Source organism: Zootermopsis nevadensis, unplaced genomic scaffold, assembly GCF_977971745.1.
Source record: "Zootermopsis nevadensis isolate Lab colony 2312 unplaced genomic scaffold, Znev_1.0 Znev_ptg000061l, whole genome shotgun sequence".
Lineage (NCBI taxonomy): Eukaryota > Metazoa > Arthropoda > Insecta > Blattodea > Termopsidae > Zootermopsis > Zootermopsis nevadensis.
In genome coordinates, this window is record NW_028259192.1 from 12,663,799 (window position 1) to 12,691,285 (window position 27,487).

At 37.1% G+C, this 27,487-nt stretch overlaps 4 protein-coding genes across 12 annotated transcripts in view; 2 read left to right on the plus strand and 2 right to left on the minus strand.

The window, feature by feature from the left end:
* LOC110839083 (palmitoyltransferase ZDHHC20-B) overlaps window positions 1-5,078 on the plus strand; it is a 37,964-nt gene extending 32,886 nt beyond the window's left edge. For all 8 annotated transcript variants that reach the window (XM_022082934.2, XM_022082925.2, XM_022082985.2 and 5 more), the window contains one exon: window positions 384-5,078. In XM_022082934.2, the coding sequence (XP_021938626.1) occupies window positions 384-436 (53 nt within the window). In that variant the 3' untranslated portion in view covers window positions 437-5,078. The remainder of the gene's footprint in view (window positions 1-383) is intronic.
* Window positions 5,079-8,434: 3,356 nt separating this feature from the next.
* The window catches only part of LOC110838765 (facilitated trehalose transporter Tret1-2 homolog), an 84,479-nt gene continuing 65,426 nt past the window's right edge, over window positions 8,435-27,487 (plus strand). Inside the window, exon 1 of the mRNA XM_022082387.2 lies at window positions 8,435-8,916. The gene's annotated coding sequence lies outside the window, so the exon portion shown is untranslated. The remainder of the gene's footprint in view (window positions 8,917-27,487) is intronic.
* On the minus strand, window positions 13,933-27,131 carry LOC110838760 (ionotropic receptor 75a). Of its 2 annotated transcripts, XM_087340188.1 has the most exons (10): window positions 24,687-27,131; window positions 23,975-24,147; window positions 21,782-22,084; window positions 21,276-21,400; window positions 20,863-21,036; window positions 19,455-19,699; window positions 18,535-18,746; window positions 17,785-18,053; window positions 16,597-16,788; window positions 13,933-15,603 (listed from the first exon to the last, which is right to left on the minus strand). In XM_087340188.1, the coding sequence occupies exons 1-10, from the start codon at window positions 24,832-24,834 to the stop codon at window positions 15,483-15,485; spliced, it is 1,962 nt and encodes a 653-aa protein (XP_087196314.1). In that variant the 5' UTR covers window positions 24,835-27,131; the 3' UTR covers window positions 13,933-15,482. The 2 variants fall into 2 exon arrangements, with proteins under 2 accessions (XP_087196314.1, XP_087196315.1); XM_087340189.1 differs by lacking the exon at window positions 16,597-16,788.
* LOC110839017 (uncharacterized) overlaps window positions 27,114-27,487 on the minus strand; it is a 52,242-nt gene continuing 51,868 nt past the window's right edge. The window contains exon 38 of the mRNA XM_087340133.1: window positions 27,114-27,245. Within this exon, the coding sequence (XP_087196259.1) occupies window positions 27,206-27,245 (40 nt within the window). The 3' untranslated portion in view covers window positions 27,114-27,205. The remainder of the gene's footprint in view (window positions 27,246-27,487) is intronic.

Consider the following 27,487-nt stretch of genomic DNA (forward strand, 5'->3'; position numbering starts at 1 on the left):
TATTTGAACAGTAATAAACTGCTGCATAAAGGTACCACATAATTCACCAGTTGTGCTTCTTATCATCAGACCACTCCCAAACCACAATCTCAATTGATTACACAAGTCAAGTAATTTATAATTTGTTCATTGAAATTTGTGTTCTTCCACGAAAATATTATCTGCACATGGGTGACCAGGCTTCTTGGTAAATAATCTTTGTTAGTTTGCACCACCTTTGCAAATGGTTAAAGATTTACATTTCTCTTGCATGATATTTTGACAACTGAGTTTATAGAATTTCTATTTCATATTTCACATCTACTTAAAGTAAGAAATGCAGTTATCAAGTTTTTTAAGTGTGACCATAATTTTGAGGCAATGTTGAGTGACTGTTGTTGCAGCACTGCTGACGGCTTCTCATGGAACCAGAGCGCAGGACCCAGCTTCAGTTTAGTGGTACGAGTAGAAAGTCCATGAAATGGCAGGTAACAATGGGTTTGCATCAGTTTTAGTAATGTGTAAAAATTTTGTACCTGTTTTCTTTGTTGGCCTAATCAGAACTTTGAAGTTCATGTGTTGTTATGAACAGAAGAAGGGCGCCTCACTTGACTACAAATGTAGAAATTATGTGTCTGAACAGTCGTGTGTAACATCAGTGAAACAAATGTATTATGTGATGTAGTGTTCATCTTATTCTGGATAAGCTTTATTGTTGGCCTGGTAGCATGGTGTTTCATAGGATGTGTTTCTAATACAGTTCAATCTGATGCAAGATCCAACACTATCAACAGCAAAAATGTTTCTCATGGTGTGGGTGCATTTGTATAGTATGGCAATCATTCAAGAGTTATTACTGAAGCACCAGCTTACTGGTAATTATACACATTTATCTTGAAGTAGTAAAGAATTATGTCCATAATTCTTGCCTCAAAGTGAGATATAATGACCTGATTTGGTTTACCATCTTGTAGTCAGGAATTCTTTCTTGTGTAAAATCACATCAGTGATTCTTAACAATTGTACCATTTATATTTATTTTTGTTTAGAAAAGCAAATAGAAACACTTGAAAAGTTTGGAGGTGAAAGTGAATGTGTATGAAAATGGCTATCATTTCATCTCCTTCAAAAAAATGTTTACTATTGTGGATACAAAACAAGGTTAAGTAAGGTGTTTTCATATTACATTGATTACAGGAGTTTAAATGTGAATGATATTTTACACTGTCATACAACAGGCACCATACTGATTTAAATAAATCATGTTAAAATAAGTGATTTTCATATGTGTCTCATTTCAATTATGACAATTTTGAAAATGTGGAAATTTTATCTCAGGACTTTCAGGTGTTAGTTTTATGTAGAACCCCAAATTTTGTTCTTTGATGTTTGCTTTTGGTTGATGGATTGTAGCTTATATGAAGCAAAGTTTTTAAACTAGAAAAATTCACTCATGTATGTGATGTGACATTAGGAAACAACATAATTATGTACAAATAAAGCATGATTTCCTAAATGTTGATTCATTGTATCACAATCGTTTTTGACATTGTGCTTTGTATTGGTACATTTGTTACACCAGTATCTGAAGTTTGGGGAATTGGCTATACACCTTTCTTCAGATGATTTATTATCATTATAAAGTTTTATTTTACAAAGTATACAGAGTGATTGATCATAATTGTAACTAGGAATAAATGATATTATAATGATAATCGTACTATGATATTATAATGATATTATATTAATGATATACACCTTTCTTCAGATGATTTATTATCATTATAAAGTTTTATTTTACAAAGTATACAGAGTGATGGATCATAATTGTAACTAGGAATAAATGATATTATAATGATAATCGTACTAAGAATATTATAATGATAATCGTACGAGGGTGAGTCAAATGAAAACCATAATTTTTTTTTTAAATTTAATTTATTGAGTGAAAGCGGTACACAACTATATCATTTTTCTACATAGTCTACATTTCGTTCAATACAGGCCCTCCAGCGTTTACGAAGTGTATGGATTCCTCTAGAAAAAAATTCTTGTGGTTGTCTGCGCAACCACTCATGCACTGCCTGCTGTATCTCTTCGTCAGAACGGAACTTCTTTCCTCCCATCGCCTCTTTGAGTGGCCCAAACATGTGGTAATCACTTGGGGCTAGGTCTAGTGAGTATGGCGGATGTGGAAGACACTCAAAGTGCAAGTCTTGGATTGCTGCAACTGTTGCACGGGCAGTATGGGGCCGAGCATTGTCATGTCAAGGACACCTCTAGTCAAAAGTCCACGTTGCTTTGATCTGACTGCAGGTCGAAGATGATTCTTCAAGATTCTTCACTGATCAAAAAACGAATTACAGAACGTTGTTCTTCTTTCGTGCACGTAACTAGTGGAGCAGCCATTTTCAAATTGGCACTGTGATGGCGATATGTTTGTCTGCATTATACTACCACCTATAGGATACTCTTTATAGCATTGGTAACATGTCTGCTAACTTATAGGACAATGGCGCGATATTTCGAATTTTTATCTCAGTTTTACGGTTTTCATTTGACTCACCCTCGTATATAAAGAAATGGCTAGAAGATTTATAAATAATTCATAAAAACCAAATCTCCAAACTGCTCATTAATATTCAATTCAATTCAGTTTATTTATTAAAGTGTTTGCCAACAGCGAGGGTAGCAGATACCAGAGACATCTGACATAGAGATGGAAGGAACAGTTTTAATTTTTGTAAGCAAAACAGGCCTAGAGCTCCTTAATCTCTGAAGTTCATTATGACGATGATAATAGTATTACTGACAACAATCATGTTTATACCAAGCACATTTTGAATACTAGTCATGTATGCTGCATAAGAGAGAAGACTGCATAATGATGAGCTTAAAAATATGTACTCCTCCCCCAATATTGTCAGGGTGATTAAGTCGAGAAGAATGAGATGGGCGGGTCATGTAGCGCACATGGATGGGGCAAGAGGTGTGCACCGGGTATTGGTTGGGAAGCCTGAGGGGAAGAGACCGCTGGGGAGATCTAGACGTAGATGGGAAGATAATGCCAGGCGGGATATATGGGAGATAGGAGTTGAAGGAGACTGGATTTTGATGGCCCAGGACAGTCCGGTGGAAGGCTTTGGTTAATTCGGTGATGAACCTTCAGGTCTGGTAAGCCATCTAGTTAGTTAGTCATGTATGATAATCATTGAAATGTCCCAAAGTATTATGTATGTTGAATATGTGTCAGACATTGGGCAATGTCCAGCATGATTGTGGTGTAAAACAGTTCATATTTTCAGACATTGTATCACTTCAACAGATGGAAATATGAGTTTGATTCTTCTCTATCCTGTATTTGCTCATTCCTGTATGCTCAATTTTTGAGATGATTGTAGATTGACATGCTGTAAATCTTACATTTAACTTCCATGTATACATCAATAAGAAAATGTGCAGAACTTAATATCTGTGAAGTATCAGGAATTGAAATAAAACATTATGTTACAAGATTAATTTTTTGTAGAGAAAGCAAATTGTGTGAATAAGAATTAATTATCTTGTACATATATTAATCTTGTATTAAGTGTGTCATCTTTGACCATTTCCCTTACTTGTATCTCCCTTAAGCACATGGAGTTCTTGATTTATATCAAGGGTTCTCAACCTTTAAGACCTGGAGTCACATTTTACCCTTTTTATCAGATTTTGGGAAACCATATTATAAGTGATGAAATGTTATTGAAACTTTATGACAGTTATTAAAAGTACTGCTAACTTACTATTGTATAAACAGGGTGACACAATACTTAAAAAGTTTTGTAACAAATTTGTTGATTTTTTAATTTTATTAATTACTCATAACTAAATATTTCATTCAGTCAGTAACTTATTCATTGTACAGAGTGATAAAGTATTATAGAAATGTACATGGGCCACATAAAACACATCGGCAGGCCACATGCAGCCCGCGGGCTGAGAGTCCTCGATTAAACTCCTGCCCAGTTTTTTTTTAAAATATATGGATGTATATATTTTCATTATATAACAATTGGAAATTCCTTCTCCATCTTTAATATCCATGTTTAACAACTCAGTGAGTGGTAGTGTACATCATTTGTTGCTATGACAACTGCATATCTGTTACTTTATGGTGTTTCATGACCAGTTCAAGAATGGAATGAAGACAAGGATAGTAGGGTATAGTGCAGTGAGCTCCTTTGTGATTTCTAACACTGATTAGTATTGTGTCTGTGCTTGTGTGCTCAGAATAGTCAACCAAGGAAATATGAACCTCTGTACTTCAGAGATTGGTTTTAGGACAATTTGTTATAGTGCCTTTCTCAGAACTTAATGATCAGGCCTTTTATTGAAGATTTAGAGACACTGATTTTAATAATACCTGCAGGATGAACTCAAAAGTGACAACATATTTTCCTTTTTTGTATCAGTATATTTTAATTAAATGTATTATAGCAATTTTTTGTGAGTATAAGTACTTTGATGCTTGTTAGGTATAAGTTACTTCTTCAAGACATTCAGTATAATTCATACATGCCAATTGAAGCTCAGAGATCATTATATTCACTTTACAGCTGTTATTGTCATTAACAAGGTGCAGTGTTCCCCCTAGCTATACCTTTTTTATGGAACATTCTTCTTCAAAGATTTATATGAAACAGCACCTGAACTCTTGTGTGATTTTGGACTCTCGTGGTTGCCATATTGTTCAGATGTAACTATTGCAACTATTTTATCATATTTTTAAACATCATAACTGGAAAGTTGTCAGCAGTTGCATCACTTAACTTTGAAACAGTGTATTGTTGTGGTGAATAACATGAGACAATCCACATGTGACAAATTAAAATACATTATAAATTAAGTACTATTGAATGTTTTGTTGTACTATATGAGAAAACAATTTTTTTTACCTACTATCAATTTGAAACTGCCCAAAGTAACCCTAAAGGGAAACAGCTATATATTCTGTTTGCTGTCTGTTGTAAAGAGGAGAGTGATATATGTCTTCTCCATGTAAGTGTGAATAACCTTTGTATGTTTGTACTAATGTATGTACAGGAATTCCATATTAATTTGTACTTTGTTGCCATTGAAATTTGCCACACATCCTGTCAAATTGTATTGCCCCCCCCCCCCCCCCCCCCCCCCCCCCCCTTATGTGCCTTCATTGATGTTGGTCTGTACCTTTGCATTAAGTTTTTGTTGCTGCACATTTGAAAACTTCTCTTGTCTATTTGTAATAAGTTTAATATTCCTAATTTTATTGTAGAAATCCATCCTGTTATCAGTTCATATGTATTAAAAATAGATCTGTTGTTATTCATACAGTACACCAGTAAATCCATTAGTGACTAACATAGTTTCCAAAGACATTGTTAAGTACTGCTGTTTAAATGTAGTTGCACGGGCAGGTGGGTGTCATTTAAAGAAGTCTGCTTAGAGATAAAAGACACTGCAGAGATTACTTATTTACTTTCTTAGTTGAATGTGAAAAAAAGACAAGTTTAACATTCCATAAGTCTGACATTAAAAATAATGATGCTTTGACCGAGTGGTATCTTAGATATAATTACATTATTTTTCCTTTAGTCACAAACAGTTTTCCATGTTAGGATGATTTCATACAGACTGTTACCAGACAGTTTTCTTGCTGCTTGTTCACTGAAGGCACAGTACAACTTTGCCACCCTCTGTGCTGTATTGAGCATAAATCAGGTAAACTTTGTTGACTAGTGGCATGTTGATAAAGTGCACAAAGTAATGTGCAACTCCCACGTGGACTGAGCTCAAACAGAGGCACTTTCTACATGACATATATATTCTCTCACTCACACATCTTTGTGTCCTATGTCAAGTCCTATTTGAAATATAATTTATTGTGTGGTATTTGAGGTTTTCAGTGTGGTGAAGAGGTTTATGTTGGTCTTCTGGATTATAATGCCATGTGGACTTTTAGGTATATACCAACACTTCAGAGGAATATACTGTCTCCATCTTTATGACTGAAGTGATGGGATTAGGAATTGGTTTTGTTTAAAATTTAAATAACCAGCAAAAACTAGGCTTACAGCACCAGAGACTACTGCTTTCATTGGAATATGTGAAGTAAAGAGAGAAATTTTGTTAGTAATATAAGCATTAACATTTATGTTTTTAAGTACTTGAATTAAAATTCATGGGAATTATTGGAGTTTAATTGTGTAAAGGTATGTAGAAAGTAAATTATCAGTAAGTAAATAAATTAATGAACAGAGATAGGATGCATGATTTTTTAAAAGTGTATCTTGATTTGAACTGCTTTATTGATCATAATGTCGATTTTCAGTCCCTGTATTCAAATATAGCAATCTCTTGCCCACCATGGCTTTCAGATATTCACATATTTTTCATTTGTGTTCTGTTACGCCAGCTACTATATTTGGTTTTATGTGCCTGCAGTTTTTAGTTTCTTTACTCAGAAGAAAATTGGTGGCCTCTATGTTTGCCTAAGTCAGGACTCTAATGGCTGGTTGAATCCAGTTTACATTCTCACACTCTGATTTGTATTTTAATAATATCCTCCTAGCTTTTATGTATCCCACGTAGTATCTTCTTAGGTGTAGACAGATAATATTAAAATGGATCTCAAAAGAAATATGAGTGGGAGGGTGCAGTATGGATTCATCTGACTCAGGACAAGGTGGGCTCTTGTGAACTTGGTAATGAACCATTGGGTTGTAAGAAAAGGCAGGAAATTATATGACTTGCTGTGTGACTGACAGCATCTTGTTAGGGACTATGCTGCATGCAGTTGGTACTGTGCTTTGGTGGTAGAATGATTTCTGAAGGCTGAGAACCATTATACATGGCTGATTATGATTTCATATTGTGTGTGTTCAATTTCTGTTGGCCAAGGTGCTTAAAGAATATTCATGTAAAAACAGGACCATAAAAGCTTGAAAATGCCCAGTGGCAAAATTAGCAATGAAATGGCCAAATGCCATTCATTTTATTTACCTAATTTGTGGTGTGGCTGTGAAGTAATGACAGAAATCTTGATTCTATATGGGTGTACAGTAGTAAAGTGTCTGACCAATAATAACAATATTAATAAATATTTTAATAATTATTTGCTGAGATCTCTCCTTCATAAACTTGCACTGTATAGTGCTAAATTACATTTCTGATCTCTGAGTGGTTTATGCTCCTAATTAAACTTATTTTCTCCCTACTCTACTCTCAGATTAATTATCAGATTGTGATTATGTATATTGTATATACTGCATGGATATTTCTGTTGATTACTCAATAATGGCTTAATTGTAAATTAGAATTTAAACTTTTGGTAATCAGTGTGACTATTATTTTGGACATTGTTCACTGTTTGCTTTTTGAAAGCTTATGTTTCAGAAGCTGGATCTGTTTCCATACTGTGGTGAAAAGATGGAAAGGAGGATCTTATTCTGTTTGGACCATTAGACAAGGAAAAGACTGTCTAGTGGGCACAACATATTAGAATCATCCTCTGTCTCCATCTTTTTACCTGAAGGTGGAAACAGATTCAAATATTGAATTTGGAAGAAGAAAAAACCATTACAATCATTGTCCAAAATATTTGTCATATTGAGTAAACTTCCAAATGTATACTTTTACCTTCTAATTTAACAGTATTCTGTATTTGCTTATACACATATTGCTTCTCAAAATTAAATCAATATATGCTTTCAGAATTGTATATTTGCATTTATTTGTAAACTTTGTATTTCTGATTTGTTTGCATAGATATGAAATTTGTAAAGACATGGAGTAAATAAACTGGTGATTTTTCTGTTGTTCATTTTTTATCCCACATTCCTTAAGGGAAGGAAGCAGGCTTGTGAGATCATCATGTTATTCATGAGTTTGTCCCTGTTTTCAGCTTCCAAACCACTTGACTAATTTTTCACCATTTGTGATCATCCCCAACCTTTTTAATTTTCTGTAATTAGTAATAACAGCAGACACACAAGCCTTACCTGAAATTATGTATGGTAATTTGTCTCTGAAGAATGTTCTACTTATGTTAAAACTTTTCTTTGGTTAATGTAGAGTAGTTTGAGAGCAATGGAACTTGGTATGTGAAATATGGTATAAGGATAGATAATGAAGTTACGTACAAATTTTGTGTGAATACTGGCTGAAAAGCAGCAATTACAAACACAGCGCTGTTACATAACTTTGAGGTTATGTCCAACTAATTTATCATGGATTCTCTAAGTAATATCTTCCAAAAATAATAGTAATAATGAGGTGTTTGACCGTGAATCATGGACAAGTGCCCTTTAATGTTGAATAAAAATAATAATAGTAATAGCATTTTGTTACATATTTACAGTTTCAAGTAGTAATTAAATCGCCATTTCAGTGCGTGTGTGAAACCCTTTGGAAGTTCATTGGTATAGCACCAGATAGTGTTTTGGTTCGAAGGTGACAGCTGTTGTGTAATTTCTGGGAACAGTGAGGTAATTTCAAATATTAATTCAGCAAGTCCATTGTAAAATGTGTTGTAACGTTAAATTACAATTAAAACACTATAAATATTACGCAAAAAATGTTATGGGACAATTCTTAGATAGCTCCTATTATAATCAACTTTTATCGACAGTGTACTTTAAGCTGTATCTGCATTCAGCCACTGCAACATTGCCACCATGCAGTAGGAGTCAGTATTAATAAGGGAAGATGTACGAAAAGAGTAATAACGTGGTGAAGTTCCTGGTGTTTGTTTAGACCAATGAACTATGTGTATGTGGTTTTGTTAATCAAAATATTTCATGCTGTGCGTACATTGAAGTGATAGTGAATTTTCAATTTAAGCTAACGGGGAAAAATGAACTTTAGGATTTCATTCTTCTCGTCGCAAGATCATATGTGATAATAACGATGTGCCAAGTAAGTACTTTGTAGTTTTTCATTTGTAGCTAACCAACTTTTTTTAATGTGCTGTCCAAATATTTGCTGACTGAAAGGTAATAATATTGTCATGATAACCATATAGTAGTAGTAGTAGTGGTGATGGGTTTATAGGCACGTCAGCTACTCTGGGTATTCGCGCTATAACCATATACTTCAAATTTCACCCAAGATTCCTGAGTACTGATGCGGACTTGCGTGTTATTGGCATACATAATTGTCTTCCTTATGTAATGATAAAAATATGATTTGGATCCTTCCAAGGAACAAAATATTTTTAACCAATAGATCTGCAGCACATAAAATAATGCATCTATCTTTCCCTATGTTATGAATTTTTCATTTGTGATTTAGCTATAATGAGATTGGTATTTTTTTTTGTGAGGGTTGGCCTCTTTAATTAGGGTGCTGCCTTCAGACCCGGGGCTTTTAAGCACTCTGATCAGGGCCTCCCTGATCTTTGGAATACCACAGTTGCTGTAAGCCTCTAATACTGCTTTGGCTCTTCGAGCTTTTTTTTTTTTGAGCTTCCAGACAATTTTGTTTTTACCAGATGAAGCCTGCCTGCTTGGAGGCTACATGCTTTAGGTCACCAGTTTTTTAGAACTGCTGGCTCCCAAAGAAATTACTGTTATAGGTAGTGAAGGTAGGTGTCTCACAATTGGTTGTCTTGTCATCTTCTCCAAGTTCTCTGATACCATCAGCTTCCTGCAGTGATATGCCAAAACTGCTGCAGGCTCCATACTGAGAGGAATCAACTTTCAGTTGGAGGCTGTGTTACAGAGTTCCTTTGTCTGGCTTTCACTATTTTATCTTTTATATTCTACATTCCATTTTGTTCCACAAGAAATGGGGAACAATCTCCATCCAATAGAGCCCCATGCCAGTGGAAGGCATTAATATGACAGGATGCTGCCTGGTACCCCGAAGGGATTGTTATTGACAGTGCTGTCAACCCCAGTGCCTTGCAACTTTCAGTACAGTGCCTCACATCTTGGCTTTGGTGGAACATAGCCCTGTTCGCTGTCCAAAGATGTTAACCACCCCCTTGCAATAAGAACACCAAATATTGTATTTTGGAAAGCTATTTTAACATTACAAATATATCACTGAGCTCTTTTTGCATTCTGAATTTTTTCATGTCATATTTAGCCATACTGCCCCAGATTTGAGTTCAGCATGACTGATATGGTTTATTATTCCACAATGAACTTCAAGGAGCATGTTCTTTTTTAGTCTGGTATATCTTTTAAAATGAAGAATACCAGAAGTTACTTTGTTTTTGCATGATTCACACAATCTTCAAATTAGAAGTCATCATACTTAAAAAAATATAGAAAAATTCATTTTATTTAGAAGTATGCCATTTGAATGAGTGTTAAGAGTTCAAATATCCCTGGACTTTGTTTTATCAACATTAAATTTAAGGAAATGTGACAAATTGGCAAATTTAGAGAGAACTCTTGACTGTCACTCCTCACTGTTGCTATGTGATTAGCCCATCTTGCTGTAGCAACTGATGGCCTCATTAGAGATGCACATGCTATCCTTTTAAACTTATGCACGTACTCTTATTTTTTTAATGAAGCGCCACAGAATTTTCTCTACAATTTAGCATGGGTAATACGTTTGTTTCTGGTTATCTAACATTTGTTCCCTGAGGTGGAAAAATATATCTAAGGATAGTCAACCTCTGGGACTACCCGGATGTGAAGCGACTGCTTACAACTTGTCTGTGGCATGCAGTGTTGTAGTGCCACAGAAATGAATGAAGTAGTATACAGATTTACTTTCTGGTATTGGCTAGTTCATTGACCTATTAAGTTTTCTTTATGTAGAACACAGAAGGCTTTTTTGTATCATTTTTCTTTTTGTGAACTTACTTTATTAATGTTTTATACTGAAAGCTGTCATAAATTATATGTGCAAATGTTAATTTTTTTGGCCACTTGTAAACACAGTCTGTTATTTGATAAGAAATTAGTGATTCTGAAACCACATTTGACAAAGCCTTTTAGTTTCATGAGTTTGGTGTGGAAATTCTGTGGTTTTGCTTTGTGATTGACAGTCAGATCCAAATTATAACACTAGAATCAGTAAGTACCAGGGTAATTAATACTGCCATTCAGACTCTGGCACTTTAAGGAACAGTGTTTGTGGAGTAACGTATACAACAGAATCATGCACAGTCTTGTGTTGAGGGTGAATATATATATTCAACGTTCGGTATGTAAAATCCTCACACACTGTCACTTGTTATGTGAAGAATGTTGTTATTGTAGAACTTTAATTATGGTGAAGTCGTATAGTATTAAAGTACATTTTTTATCATCATGTAAAGTGAAGTTTCCACCACAAATTAATTTTTAATTATGAAATCCCTAAAAGTGTAGCATTAATCATTGACTCGTAAGTAAATGTTAGGATGTAGTAAATGAGTGCAGCATATTATTACCCATATACATCGCTAAAATAGCAGCCCCACTACATGCCATGTAGGTCGCTTGAAGGGAGGGCAGATGTAACTCCTACTCATTCTTGAACTTGGCACTAGATGGGGGTGAGTGCATCACGCCCCGGCCGCACTTTATTAAATACCTCCGGGAAAGGACGCCAACATCCATTGGATAGGAGCTTGGGTGGGCCCCAGAGCCTGTCTGAACGCAGAGGCTAGAGGAAGAATCCTTTGCCCCCTTCGGGTATCGAACCCCCAGTCGTCCGGTCCGTAGCTAATCACTGTACTGACAGAGTTATCCCGGCTCCATATACACCAGTAACAATAACAACAACAACAACAATAATAATAATAATCGTAATAATAACAACAGCTGTCGATTTTTGGAATACATGCAGAAGTACGATAGTTTTTTAAAATTTTCTCAAACGTTGAAATAGCAAAAATAAATTTTAAATTTTAAATGACACTTTAAAAACATCGGGAGATGATATATTGGTTTGAAGTTTTAATAAACTATTGCCCAAATGTTTTGCACCCAAAGTGTGCTAATGCCAAGAGGTTATCTTGCTAGTATTAGAACGTGAGGTATTTACAGAAGGTGACCATTTCGGGAAAAAATATATATAAATGAGATTTGATATTTTCACAGTGGTGCAGACGATGCTGCTGTTCTGGGTTTTGGCGCCGTGTAAACTCCTCGATATATACCAACGTTTCGGAGAATCGTATTGTATCCATCTTCAGGGCTTAAGTAATCCCGAGCCACTAATTTCTTATTGTGGTCGGGCTAGCGATTATTCTGATTTTATTAAGTATTTATATGTGTATGGGGCCCTTAAAATTGTTTCCGATCAGCTCCTGTCAAATCTTTGTGCTCCCGACTATTCATGTTTATCTTTCAAGCACGTTCATGTTATATATTCTTTGAAATTGAAAGAGCATCGTGAAAGAAGCTAAGCATCAGCAATTTTTCTCTGTTTCCTCGAATTACACTGAACCCCGTGACAGCTCAGTAATTGTGACTGGCTGCGGGTTGGACGACCAAATCTCATCAATTGCAGGGATTTTTCTCTCGCCGTCGCCTTCAGACCGACTGATGGGCCCGCCCAGTTTAATGTCTGATGATTTTAATTTGCGTTAATTTTATTGTATTCTTTAGTCGGTTGTCCCAATTTCCTGTTGATATAACTGTTCATTAATTTATTCTGTGTCTTCATCATCCGTCACGGGGGGAGGGGGGTGGAGGAAGGGAGGATTGTTATCGTTATACCAAAATAACACAGCTGATGATTAGACGGACTTTGCGCAGGAGTATTCGGGTTGACATCGAGTCTCCCTTTCATAATTCTAATTGATTTATTGGTCTTCAATTATAGTGCTTTGAAACTGAAAAATGCGAAGAATTGTGTGAAGAAACCACAAAAATGCTGGAATGTATTTGATCAGTGACCCTGTCTATATGCAGTTAGTGAATATACGGGGTGATTCAAAAAGGACTTTACAATTTTGAAAGTGTATAGAAATTTATTCAGAAGGCTTACAGAATCGGTTGAGGTGTCATTTTTTAGCAAAACAAATCAAGTTTTACCTCAAACAGTCATTTTGGTTCGATGTGATTGCCATTGGTGATACTGCAGACATCCCACCTGAAATCAATTATTGCCAAACACGATCCGGCATATCCGGTGTCACTTCTGAAACTGCGACGGTGATTCGAGCTTTGAGCTCAGTGAGATTGGCAGGTAAGGGTGGAACATACACATTATCTTTAATGAAACCCCATAAGAAAAAATCGAGAGGTGTAAAATCTGGAGAACGAGGTGGCCATGCTATCGACCCTGTTCGACCAATCCACCGACCTGGGAAACGGTTATTGAGGAAATCCCGGACTTCTGTGAGGTAGTGAGGTGGTGCGCCGTCTTGCTGGAAGTGAATGCGTACTTTTTGGTCATCTTCGTCTAACTGTGGTATGAGAAAATTTTCGAGCCATTTTCAAATGCACTGCCGCTTGCGCTCGCGGTGACGGAATTCGGTACTACAGCACAACATGAGTCAAACTTGATTTGTTTTGCTACAAAATGACACCTCAACCGATTCTGTAAGCTTTCTGATTAAATTTCTATACACTTTCAAAGTTGTAAAGTCCTTTTTGAATCACCTGGTATAATGTGTTACAGAAAAGTAATTTTCTTAAGTTCGGTCGGTGTGTGAAATTGTATTGTTGTCTGGTCGTCATAATTACAGCTTCTAAGTTTAATGGACGTAAGTAAATATGTGTGCACATCACTGATTCTGCTTAGGACCCTGTTCCGTTGACTGTCACATTATATTTAAACTAGAGGCGTCCTTTTCACAACCTATCCATGTCAGACCTAGAGGCTTTGACCTAGTCCAGCCGACATTGGCGTTGTGTAAAATACGTCTAGAAGTTAAAAGAGTTAGATATATAGTTGCCGACAAAAGAAAATCATCTCACCATTAACCGTGAAATTAGTATTAAGCGTACTGTCTTTTCTTAAGCAAGGAATTGTGTTTGTTAGATCTGCATTCTGTTTATGCTCTCCTTGTTTTTTAAAACTAATTTGACGATTTTCACAAATTTAGTGTGAACATTATGCCATTGGATGCAATCCCAACTGCATGCTTTTAATTTTCTACAGCCAGTGTACCATCCAGGTACACCCTCGAATTTTGTGAGGTAGGATCATTATTAGTGCCACTCAATATATGATCCTGAAATTATGTCTTGTAATGGAGATGCATCCCTTTTAAGGTTTCTCTTTCTTGTGTAGAATGTGAAACAACGTGAAGGCCATGCAAATCTTTCATTTATTCAAATATCAGTTACAACCATTTATGCAGTTTTCTGCTGTAGTTAATTTCTTTTACACACGAAATGTATTCGTACTCTGGGCATCACAGAAACCACGATGCGGCCCTCCGTAGACCTGTTTTTGTGAACGTAAAATACAACATGCGTAGCTGGAGTGGGTAATAAGTTATCGCTCACAGCTGGAACAGTGTTATCGAATTCGCACTCTCGTGTTGTTATTTAATGTTTTGCACAAAAAGATTACGCGCAAGTGTCATGTTTTTCAAACACCTGAAGCCTGATTGTGTGGACTCTACATTAAATGGCGGCTCATTTCGCATGTATGTCAAGTTGATATTGTTGATGACAAAGAATTAAGAGGAAATGTGATAATGGCTTCCGTGATACGACGACTGTATCAAGTGTCAATAATTAGGTGAATTTGTTAAAAGTACACACACACCCATAGGGCATTACATTCACAGTCGAAAGGAGGTAACTGTACTTTGCGTCATGTAAATGATTGTAAATGTGTCAGTTCGTTATCTTTGTGACATGACCTATTTGCTTAACACTTGGCGTGTTTACTGCTGATCTGGAAGTCAATTTAAATACGATGAATGATTGAAACGCGGTAGTATACAGATTTATAATGGTCTGTCTATGAAACATGAAAAACTAGACGAGAGGAACTGTTGGTGCACGGGGTCGCTTATCTATCGCTGTTAGTAAACAGAGTTCATTGATCGAGAGGTCACAACTGTGGAATGTACAATATTTTGTTTAACTGGCGCTGACTGTCTTTAACACAGCTCAGTATGATTAGATGTGGCTGTATACGCGTTACGAATTTGTGCTGCAGTTTCACAGAGGAAAACAAGAAGCATTACAAGGATTTTTATAGGCTTATATGTCGATTATGGTCTCTGATAGGATTGTCAGACGAACGTTTGAAGCAAATTTGACACAATTAGGTTCTTCAGAGTGATTCTTGATTTTTCTCACTGAAGAGTAGAAGGGTTCATGCCAAACTGTTGTCTGGTAGAAAATACCAGTAGGCTTATGTGGATGACCGAAACTTAAAATAAATAGAGCCACTTCTTCGTCTTATTGGATTGGCGATGAATCGATTTCCAGGCTGTGTTGTCTGACCTGATGTCGATATTCTGTTTTGTGTTTCTTCAATTCTCTGTGCAGTGTGGATATACACGTGACACGCACTAAACACAAGGCAGGTGTATAATCTGGGAATGAAAAATGTCTTTAATTGCTACATCAATTAATCCATGGCTTGTTGGTTGTGCGCCTTCTGTGTTTGATGGTCGCCTGAATTCCAGGTTGTAATCTTTCTCCTTTGGCCAGCAGTAAGTCTTGGGATGCTTTCATTAAATTTTCCCTGCAACATATCAAGTCCCTTTGTGTGCCATTTCGGAAAGCGTTCTGGTTCAAGTGATGAGGTAACATACGTGACAATATTTTTTGTTATTCGTTCGATAGGGTACAGTCAAAAGTTAATAGTGTACACTGGGTCATTCACTGAAGGAACGAAGAACAAGCTTATTAATCGTTTGACCAATGAATCTGCTTATTGGCAGGGAGCATATTAGGCGTACGAATTTTGTCTTTGTTTTTGGTGAAGAGTATAAATTAAGGGCCTAGAATTTTTTCCTAGTTTGTCACTTCATCTCTCTTAGGTCCAAATATTCTCATCAGCTTACTGTTCCTAAGACCCTCAATCTGGATTCTTCCCTTGAGAGACCAAGTTGCATACCCATACAAAAACAACGGATAAATTGAGGTTTTGTATATTTTAATCTTTGCGTTTTAGATAAGACAGGAAGACAAAAGATTCAGAACTGCACGGTAGGAAGCTTTTCTCGAATATAATCTGGGTTTCTTCGCAACTGCAGTTTTGATATTTTATAATCGTTCTAAATTATTTTAACTTCGCCACGATTCCGAATGATTTTTTTAGCTTCCCTTGTACATCGATTTTGTGCCGTAGTCTGACGACGTGACACGAACATATTCGAAATTTGCGGGGTATGTAGGACGCATGAAGTGGATGCGAAATGCTTGCACAACTTTGGTCCGAGAGCCTGAAGGGAAACGAGCACATAGAATTCGTTGATTAAGATGGATATTAGGAAAATAACATGAGAGGGTGTGGACTGGATTGATATGGCTCAAGATGGGGGACTGGTGGCTCGCTTTTGTGAAAATGGTAATGAACCTTCGTCTAATTTATTGATAGCTGAGCGGCTGTCAGCTTTTCAAGGACTCTGCTCCATGTTATTAGTTATTTATTTAGTTGTCTTTGTTTTATTTAAATGGTGTTCATGTTTGTGTTTCAGTACATTGGTGTGCCATGATAACTTTAACTACTTACTTTTTTATTATTATTTCGCCAATGAGCAGGATGATAGCCAAAACTATGCCTGCGCCGATGATCAGGAACGCTGGAGAAATCTTGACTATGTCAACACTTACAAACTCTTCTTTGACCATGCAGGGCGGTTTGGGAGTCTGCCATAACTGGTCTTGATAATTTACTATGCCACCTTGAATTATTTTCCTCATACTATAACATTAAGCATAAGACCCTGTGTTTTAATACGGATGTGCTTCAAATTTTATTCCACTTATTATTAACTGAATTCAGCAGAGTCCTTATTGAGAAGATAATAGTCGCTCACCAAGTTGCTGCCTCCAAGTATTCGGAAGTAATCATAGATCTTAATAAAAACCAGAGATTAAAATCGCCGTTTTTATTATTTTCGACCCTTTTGGAATCCTTGTTTGTTTCAACATGATATCTCCCCCCCCCCCCCCACACACACACAAAACACATGATACATCTTTGAGAACGTGGCTTTTCTTTAGCTAATCTAAGGCATTATGGATTGCGAGGTCTGTCGAGGAAGTTTAGGTAATGGCTTTGTTAGAGATTAAAGGACAGCAAATCTCGCTGTCTTCAATTTATGATGGGTTATTTCTGTTTTATCTCCGTTTTGAAATACCGCTTTTTTGTGCGGACCTGAATATTGTCCGCTGGAAAGAAAGTCAGTTGATCAAATTATTTCTGTATGAAGCTTGGGAAGACAGCTTGTAAATGTACAAAATTATACACACTTCATGGAGAAGATACATTTGAATAATTTGCTCCCTGTTTATTGAAGTATCAATCACAATGCTTGATGTGGCATCCGTTTAATTTTCCTTAGGGTTTCGTTAGGTTGCGGTAGAGGTAGACATCAACTGCGTATGCATGTGTATAAGTCGAACTTTAATTTCAAAAGGCTGGATTGAAGAAGTCACTATTATCTTATGTACAGACCTGCTATAGTTTATAAATAGGATACAGTGTACAGTTACAAGCGTGATAAATATTTTTTGGAATTATTTCGTATGAGCGTACGTCTTTTACGTGGCACTTGAAAGTGCGAGAATAAAATGCGGCTAGTTTTCCTGAAGGTATTTTTAAGAGAAGATGCTTATAACATTCCAGAAAATACTTTGCTCTAGATCTCTCCATAGTTTGCTATGATGAAGACCCGTTCGTCATATTAATACTTACGCAATTGTGATGGCTTCCTTGTAGGGCGAAGCCCATGGTATAGCCATGAAACAGTACTCAGGATGTAAAATTTCTACTTCCGTGAGATCACACTTTTCTTTCTCGGTGTATGTGTCCCTAATCATGGGATATACGTTAAGGGGTTCAGTATGGAATGCGAAATAGTCTTTTCTCATCTTGTCAAGACCAACTTCACGCTTGTAGTACGGTCTGTTAGGTGGCGCCATCTTTTTCTCGTACAGTTCATGAACCAATGGATCAGGGTTGAGCTGAAGAATAAAGTGACATCATTATGCGTGAAGCAGGCTGTGTGTGAATCTTAATTCTGATTAGACTTATATTTCCTGTGTGATGGCCAGTAAAACTTATTTGTTACTTATCAGTCCTAAACCTTTGCCTGTTCGTCACGCTTTCTGTCTTCTGATTGATTCTATGGATAGAATTGATAGAACTTCTACGGTAGTTCATGATTACGGATATTAAAGTAATTTGTAATAGTAGGCCTAATTTAGTGACATTTTAATAAATTGGCATGGCCTTTCAATGAGTTGGCGGCTGTATTCTGGTATATAGCACCGTGTAATCTGATAATTTTGAACACACGATGTAGAGGTAACGCAACGAACGTTCGCGAGGAGCAGGCCAGTTATTAATTTGAAGTGCTCATACGCGTGCTGTTTTGACAGAATTCGAGCAGCACTGGCCTCATTTACATAAAGAAGGTCCAGTATAAATATAGCGTTTACTTACTGCGAAGAGTTCAACGTTATATGATATGTCCTCTGCAGCAAACTGAAGTGAACTTTCAATCAAATCACGTGTGGTGCGGATTGTCTTCATCGGTGTGCTGAGGAGTGAAGATACGAGACTGGCCGAGTAACTGGTATTCACCATCATTGACATGATACATGCCGCAAGAAGTGCTGTTCGCCATGATATCCACTTCGAATCCATCGTTGTGCCTGGGATTTGATAAGCGATGATTAATTCACACTGTGTTCCAAAGTATTGCAGCGTTATAACGAAATTTTATTTTGAACGAAGAACATTTTATTGCGTTAATGTTATCATAATTGTTTGTTTTTCCTTCGTGCCTCTAAACAGTACCGAAAATTAAATTTCAACACAAGGGTGAACTATGCAGATAACATAAATGATAATCTTCGCCTGCGACCAGCAAACTTATATTTAAAAAGGATGATGAACTTTCTTTGTGATGAGCGGAACAGGATCCTTAAAACAAAATAGCTGATTCTAATTAAATCCGGTGGAACCCAAATATTAATTTCCGCGTTCACGAATCGTCATTGGACCCTATCCTGAGCCAGTTTAATCTAGTCAATACCCTTGTACCCCAGTATCCTCACAAATTGCGACTCTTATTTGAAGAGGAACTCTTTCAACTCGTTCCACCGTTATTAGGCCGCGTCATCTAGATATGCATCTCACGTATAATTGTAGTCAATCCAGCAGCAGCAAGCACCTCTGAAACGTCGGTAAACTTCTACCAGTCTACACGGCGCATCAACCCAGAAGGCAACCGTCTTCATCCTGTAGACTACTCTACTGCTAGCAAGCAAAGACGACCTCTTACACTTTCGCGTCCAGCATGGCGGCTGAAGGTGACCAATTTGTGGGACAGCATTGTTTATAAACTTTAGATAAAGCACCTTGTTCGCTTATGGCCCCGATTATAATCATGAGGGAGTCACTCCAGGACCGCACCGTCTCCTCCTCGTGGCTGGTAGCTACGAAGTCGAACATACTGGTCTCCACCCACGACACGAAGCGTATAGTGAGGATCACGACGAGCCACATTCCGGCGCAGGATATCCACACGTTCATTTCGAACGGAGTGAGGAGCTCAGCGCCATATGCCCTGGTGACAGGAGGGTGCCGGAACAAAGCGAGGCTCCTGTTCGTGTTAAGAGTTTAATATATTAGGATTAACTTGAATCACAGCAACTCATCTGGCATTGTCCTGACTGAAATGCTTCTTCAAACTGACTTTGCGAACATAATATGTATCTATGAAACATTTCAGTCCGGCTCTGTCTGAATGTTTCTTTACCTTATCCGTGGACATTATATCGTTTAATATTAGGCTTCCACATACTGTATTTGATATTAGTGATAATCTTATTACGTTCATGAACGCAATTACTGGCCACACAATGGAACCTCACAACCAAATTCACAGCAATATTGCCTTGTGGTCGGGAGGTCCTGGGTTAAAATATAGACCCGTAGATCGGTTATCTTGACCGAGGTTTCTCGTGGTTTTCCTGTCAAAGCGGGCGAATGTCGGGGAAGGACCTCAAATTATATCACGGCTGCTTCCTTCCAAACCCTTTCCAATTTATTGATTATCCGACATGTAATTTGAGCTGCTGACAGCGTCGTTAAATAAAATGGAGTTCCATCCCTTGGTTTGATAAACAGTATTACTGTTAATGGTAGTAATACTAAGAGAGATGTGAACGCGCATTGAATAAATCTCTGTGCACGCAAGACGGTCGTGTTGAGAACTCTCGTGGACCGCGTTTTGTGCATCACGGTTTCATTGCCGTCGCTGACTTCTCTCTCACGCGCAATAGACAAGTTTCCTGAAAGTGTTCTCGAGTCATCGTTGCTGAGAGGAAAAGTATTCGTGTTACCCACGTAATGGAATTAATATGAACTGCAACTATGCCAGTTACGAGAAGATCTGACTTTTGACACCAGCCGTCACCGGCTAGCACATCGAGGGGCAATCGGCCGAACTACAGGTGTAGTAGGATTTGAGGTTTTTGCGGCGGTGAGTTCGACGATAGCTGTCTTCTGGATTCTAGCGCCGTGGAGTCTGGTAGAAGTTTACCGACGTTTCCGACGTCCTTGCTGCCTCCACAATCAGGGTGATGAAAATTTGGTTAACCCGACTACACAGCACTACAACCCAGAAGACAGCCATCTTACTTGTGTAGTGTTTTCATTCGCTCTTTTAAACATACAGATATTCGTAGTTTAAAATATTTTCGCTTCAGTATTCGTGTACCGATAACTTGAACAATAGCTACATATTTTCTGTTCTATACTTACCGGTACTTCCAAGTTCTTGCATTCATATAATCCATACACTCGTAGTGATGTTTGTTCATGAAAGAGGGAGTTATGCTGAAATCTACTTCTCTGTTCTTCAACATCAGTGTCAAGCCTTCTAGCTTACCATTCTCAACCACATACCCATATAGCGAAGTGTGTTTAATAATCACCCTGAAAAAATCACATACGTGGTTTTACGATTTGAGGTTATATTGTTATTTTGGGTTTTATCACCGTATAGACCCAGAAAATCACATACTTGGTTCTTTGAAAGAATGATTGTAATACATGACGAATTTTACATTGTTATTTGCACTCTATTGCTTGTGTCTCGTAAAAGTGATACTAAATTGGTCTAAACTATGAAGATTGCAGTAACATAATGCACTCAGTGGGCGTCTGTAACTTACGAAAAGTTATAGGACTGCTCAAGCAGTTGGAACACTCTGTAATTGTAAGTGGCCATAGTGTCCTTTATCCTATTCTCTGGTTTAACTATTTCTTCTTTAATGTTATCCGTCGGAATGTTGTTTACCTGTCAATGAAAAATATTTATTTCTAGTGTTTGGTTAAATGAACTCTGCCGAGCCCAGTTATGTGCAGAATAGCCTACTTTAGAAAAGCGAAAGAATGTGACACCATGTAACTTATAAAACATACTAAGCAGACTGCTTCATGCATTAAGCCCTGTATTTTTTCTAGTGATGAAACAGTGGCGGGCGATCTGTCCGCCACTGTAACATGTTCTTTAACTAGAATTTCTATTGTTTTATTATTAACGGTAATATATTTTTGTTGAATTTTAGTTTTAGGCAAAAAAATTACTAAGTGTTTGGTCTCACAGAACCACCAGGCAGTCAGGGCTGAAGGAAACGGGGTATGGGATTATGCAGATTATTGTTTAATGGCAACTTACTACTATGCCAGCTGTGAACACAGTGCCTCTCATATCGTGTCTCCGTTCATATTTGGACTGAGTTAAGATGAGATTGAGACCCCGTTCAGGACTCCAGTAGCCAGCCAGGGTTCCATTTATGGGCAAGCTGTAGTTGATTTTATAGAGATCATACAAGGTAAAATGACTAAGATCGGTTTCAGGGTACACCCACGTCATCTCTGTGTCGAAGTTTAAGTTGAGAGTTTTTATGTCCGATGTGTACTTCGTTTTGCTCCATATCAACCAGAAGAAGCTGTCGTTCAAGGACCGCTGTGCAGAACTCTAGGGAAAATAAAATTTAGCGTTATATCGAAGATATATTTGCAGTTACCTTTAATTAGGACATCGGTTTTATGTAGACCTGGGTGTGAAAGTTGGTCCATAAATCAGAGAAGTTAGAAGCTTCAGAATCATAGTTAGGATGACTGGGATGTGATGGTCAGACTATGCAACATGCGTGGAATAAACAGAAACGCCTGCATACATCCAACTTGTCTACTAGGACATTGATTGCCATCTTATAAATCATTACTGTGTTGGAATTTACGAATTTTTGGTATTGTGGCAGTAGCTTTTGTTATTTCTCCGCTTAACTGTTGTAGCAAAATTTCTGAGTAAAGTACACTTTGTTTGTCCCGTGCTTAACTCTCCTACCTTCCCCACCTCCCTGAAAGTCTACATGACTGAGATTGGTTGAACGGAGAGGCCAAAACAATTGTTCCTCTTCTACTTAATTACCAATTCTGAAGTTGGGCATTTGATAATTGCCGCGCAACGTTACCGAAATTCGGGGGATGCGCCATTGTGCTTGAAGAATCCCCGAAGCTATGGAATAGCATAATTTTCTATGTATGATTTGAGGTTTTCACAACGGTGAGTATGAAGATTTTTATCTTCTGGGTTATTGCGCTGTGTAGTCTGGTAGATGAATCGCCCTGATGACGGAGGCAGTATGACCTCTGAAACGTTGTTAAACATCTACCATACTACACAGCTCAACAACCCAGAAGACAGAAATCTTCATACTCATCGCTCTGATGACGGAGGCAGTATGACCTCTGAAACGTTGTTAAACATCTACCATACTACACAGCGCAACAACCCAGAAGACAGAAATCTTCATACTCATCGCCCTGCTGACGGAGGCAGTATGACCTCTGAAACGTTGTTAAACATCTACCCTACTACACAGCTCAACAACCCAGAAGACAGAAATCTTCATACTCATCGCCCTGATGACGGAGGCAGTATGACCTCTGAAACGTTGTTAAACATCTACCAGACTACACAGCGCAACAACCCAGAAGACAGAAATCTTCAGCTTAATTTTCTATTTGTTTTCTGTATTGATACTTACCAGACACTTACCTTGGAAGTTCTGTTTATTATTCTAGATAGCTGGAAGATTTGCAAGTTTCACTGTTATGGAAATTTACGACCCCTGACATGGAATGTTGCTTCGTCATAAAATATATTTAGCTAACAAGCTGAACTATAGGTTGGGTTTATGCCAAGTTAAAAAGAATCTCATATCGGAATAATACATCCAAAATAAAGTAATAGGTTCATGGTAGAACTCATAAGACTACATTCCTATTGCTCAGATTACTGCACATTCAGAAATTGTATTCATGTTATATTTACTTTCAGAATGTAGCAACGAAATGTAATGTAGCTCATGAGTTAGCGTTCTGGACTTGGGCGCACATGGGCATACGATCGAATCCTACTTGGGTCATATTTACTTTATTAGTTTATTGCTTGCAGTTTTAAGCAGGTTACAAAATGTTTTTATTGTTTTTAAGTTGTGTTATTATATTTTATATAGAACGTGTTAGATTTAATCGTATACAGGTTCTGTATTTAATTTGGCAGACATAACGTCATACACCATTCGAACCTTCGCTTTGATTGTGACTGTTAATTACAAACAGAATTTTATCCTTAATTTGCCAGATATCACATGAATGACTTTAGTGGCTTATTAGTTATCTCTGTCAAAAAGAGAGATTTTATGTTCGCATAGTTTTCAATTATCTATTGTCATGCCATGCACCGTTTTAGAGTTTTTTTAAAGGAGTAAGCGATTCTTAAGAAATGTTTAAATGTATGTCAAGAAAGAATGCGTGGGGCAATGGTCTAGTGTCCTTGGTGGATGCGTCATGAACGTACCTCCAGTAGATATTCCTTGCCTTGTGGACAGTCGTAGTCCACGAAGATTCCGAACTTCTTATATGATCGCTTAATGATTGGATCGATGGCTTTAGACAAAGGTTGTTCCGGATCTGCGAAGACCATCCAGAACTTACCTGCTGACATCAGGCTCTTCATCAGCAGAAAGGTGTCTGTTTCAAATTAGAACAAAAGCAAATATGTAATAACTTAGAATCTATAAAATACTGTTCAAATTTTTGGTCGAGTGGTCTACACGTGTAGGGTCTTGGACCACTCGAACACTAGGGGGCGTGAGTTCTAATTCCCCTCTGGTCATTTAAGACTTATGTAGGCCATAACCTCATGTTTTCGCGTCTGTCGCAACCATTCTGAGCCCTATTAAAACAGTTCTGTCCGCATGAAGTAAGTTGAGGACTGATAAACTTATTTTAATTACATTTTGCATTGGAGAATTTAAGAAAAATTTCTGAACTGTTTCGATTTTCATTTATGTTGGACTGTTTTGACGAGCACTTTACGCTAGAACTTAATTATTTATTTGTATGAGGGTCTACGGTGAGTGGATTTTCTTGAGTTGCAAGTAGGTTTAAGTTGCATTTCTTGAGCCCTGACTGACTGACAGTTCTAACGCTTCTCTGCTTACAAATTTCGAAAAGTGTTGTAACTTCAAAACTACTCTTAGTGCAGTGCTTGTTTTATCTGTCCGTACCATGCTTGGAGCTTGTGAAACCAGTGATGACACGAACATGTTTGTGCGTGAAGTATTCTTCAACAAATTGTATCGTTTCTTCTGACAGCCAACCCGTGGTGCAGGAAGACAAAATCAGTACAAGATAAGAAATACTTAATCCCTGCATCTCGCTCTTACACTTCTGCCTTTCTTGGTGTTGTTTCCAGGCTTTTATGTTATTGTCTTATTTCGTACTTGACTGTCTTAAGACAGTGACAGCGGGAATTGTAAATTATGCCGAAGACTGTCTGTAGCGCAGGAAATCGTTTCGTGGATGATGTGAAATTCACTGAAGAATTGCTTAGTTAAGAAGAAACGGTATTTATTAGTAACTAAAACTCCGTCTGTTGTGCGTGGTTACGATACAGCAGAAGTAAATGAACAATTCATCACTGTTACTAGTTTTTTTTTGTGTCTTGGAGGAAAGGAAACGTTTAAAGATATAGTGGAAATATCAGGACATTCTTTCTAACATAGGTATCATGGATGAAAATATGTGTTTGTAATTCCTTTTGAATGTTGCCAGAAGAGCGAATATCATAACGCAGTTAAATGAAACGTGTTAAAATACACATTTGAGCTCTCTCTACTTTATTATTCTGGCAATATTTGAGAATATTTTGTTTAAGTTGTACGTTACTGTGTACATGCCTCTTGTTTAATTTTACAATTACTGTTGTGATTTTTGTTAAAGTTTTTAGACATTACTGTGGTTTTAATGGAGTCTTATTTAAATACATCATTATAGTTCTGTTTTGCAGGAATGAAAGCTTAAACGAAATTTTAATTTATGACGTATCATTATCCCATTTATAGTGCACCTAACTTATGAGCGGATATAAAATGTCCTAGACATTTTGAGGTAAATCATGAATTGAATTAACAATTTAAATATAACACGAGATTGTCTAGTGTGTAAAGTATGTATAGAATGGAATTTTGTCAAAGCTATGTTTCATGGTTTATTTCTAGGATAATGTAAAAAAGACAACCGATATTATTTGGAATGTATTTATGTTATTTCGTTGTTTACTTTTTTATTGTGGTAACAATGCTGAAAGAATCTATCATCGTCATTGTTAAACATAATCTGTAAATGCAGTGCAACTGTAATGTGCAAAGTAAACAGGCGTTGGACTTGACTCCAACTTCCATATAAAATCTTATGAACAATTTCTATATCGTGTGAGCCGCCGGCGGCCTCACGCTTAGGGAGATTCAACGACGCGTTTAGCCACATGGTGTGGGAGTAATGCTATGTAACTTTGGCTCCGGTACCTTAAGAATACAAACTGTCTACAAATCAACCGATTTCTGCAATAACCATTAGACGTATATTAAAATATAGGTTATAAGTCTAAGCAGTAACCTGATGATTCACGTGGTGGTGATGAAATCTCTTATGGTGTTATTTACTATTTTAGTTTCTTTACCCTTTTTAATACATATTGAGATTTTATGAAGGAGTCGGGGTCGGAGTCGGAGATTTTAGTACCGACTCCACAACCCTGTTTAAAAGTTGACAGCTTAATACTAATAAAATATGTTGAGTAAATTGTTTTTATTGTGTATTATTGTTTTAAAACTCGCTAGTTCATTTCTGTACTGAAAAATGCATTTATGGAAACATTTCGAAGTAAAATGGTACTAATCGAGTCCATAATTTATCGAATTGTGCATACATTTCGTGTAACTCGGCCTATCATCCCTACAAAAACTTTCAATATCTATTATAGCAATTGTAATTATGTAAATCAGTATTAAGAGAAGAATCGTGGAACATAAAACGGGTTTTGTCTTATTTACGTCTTTTTGTGTGAGCTACTCACGCAGTCCCCAGTGTATTGTATGGCATATTGTAGTGAATTCTTACAGTTACACTTGCATTCTTTGATTGAAAGTAAAGTGCAAAAATTAAAATTGTCTATTTTACATTCTCTTGCGTAATGGTATTCTGATCCTTCATGTCTGTATGCATGTAACAAAACTAATTAAAGGCAGTTTTAGCACATTACGCGTGATTAGTCTGTTGCGGCTGTAGATGCCCTCAAAATATTTTCACTGCCCCATAATAGGATCGTTAGTGACAGACGTGTTTTTACTGCCCTTTCACGTATTTTGTTGATCTTGAGGTGAAAATCTTCTTTGGAATTAAAGCAGATCAGTTTTCAAGTAGCAAATGCAAGTAAAGGTTAATGTGTCTGGGTTTGGCACCACGTCTTGAAGACATGAACGTAAGCTTGATGCTGGATGTAGTGATGAGTTCTTTTTTCGGATCGCCCTTATCTCCTGGAAAGTAGCCTCCGGTAGCTATTGGGTATTTAGGTACCTAATATCTATTTTATTCTTGAACATACAGAGAGGAAATAAACTATTTTGACATTTCTTAGTGAGAGATGTCACTTCATCCACTGAATGCTGGCTGAAGTGCGATGCCCATTGTGAATATTCACGAGAACATCAGTTGAACGTATAAAACGTGGTATTGCAGCTTGATATTAATCCTGTGTTGGCTTTGATATTTTCATCATTTTCTTCCTGCAAAATATGATCACTTCATTGAAACGTGTGCTGATAATTTTACATACCAGATACCACGTGACAAATTCTCAGATTTCATCTATGAAATATCCAGCTGAAGGCTAGACCAGTTTAAATTAAGTTTCCACATAGAAAACCATATTGGGGAAAGCACGCGTTTTCGGATTAGTTATGTTTCAATTTTTAAAACATATTCAAGTATTGCTGGTGCCCGTTCTTGTCTAAGGAATGCTCGATAC

What these genes read in the sequence shown, in the direction of transcription:
- LOC110838760 (XM_087340188.1), bottom strand. Translation starts at nt 24,834, where the DNA reads ATGCAGGGATTAAGTATTTCTTATCTTGTACTGATTTTGTCTTCCTGC. An exon ending in CGGGGCCATAAGCGAACAAG is followed by an intron (nt 18,747 to 19,454) that starts GTGCTTTATCTA and finishes ATCAAATCCCAG; the next exon opens with GCACAACGATGGATTCGAAG. An exon ending in ATAACGTTGAACTCTTCGCA is followed by an intron (nt 18,054 to 18,534) that starts GTAAGTAAACGC and finishes TTTATTCTTCAG; the next exon opens with CTCAACCCTGATCCATTGGT.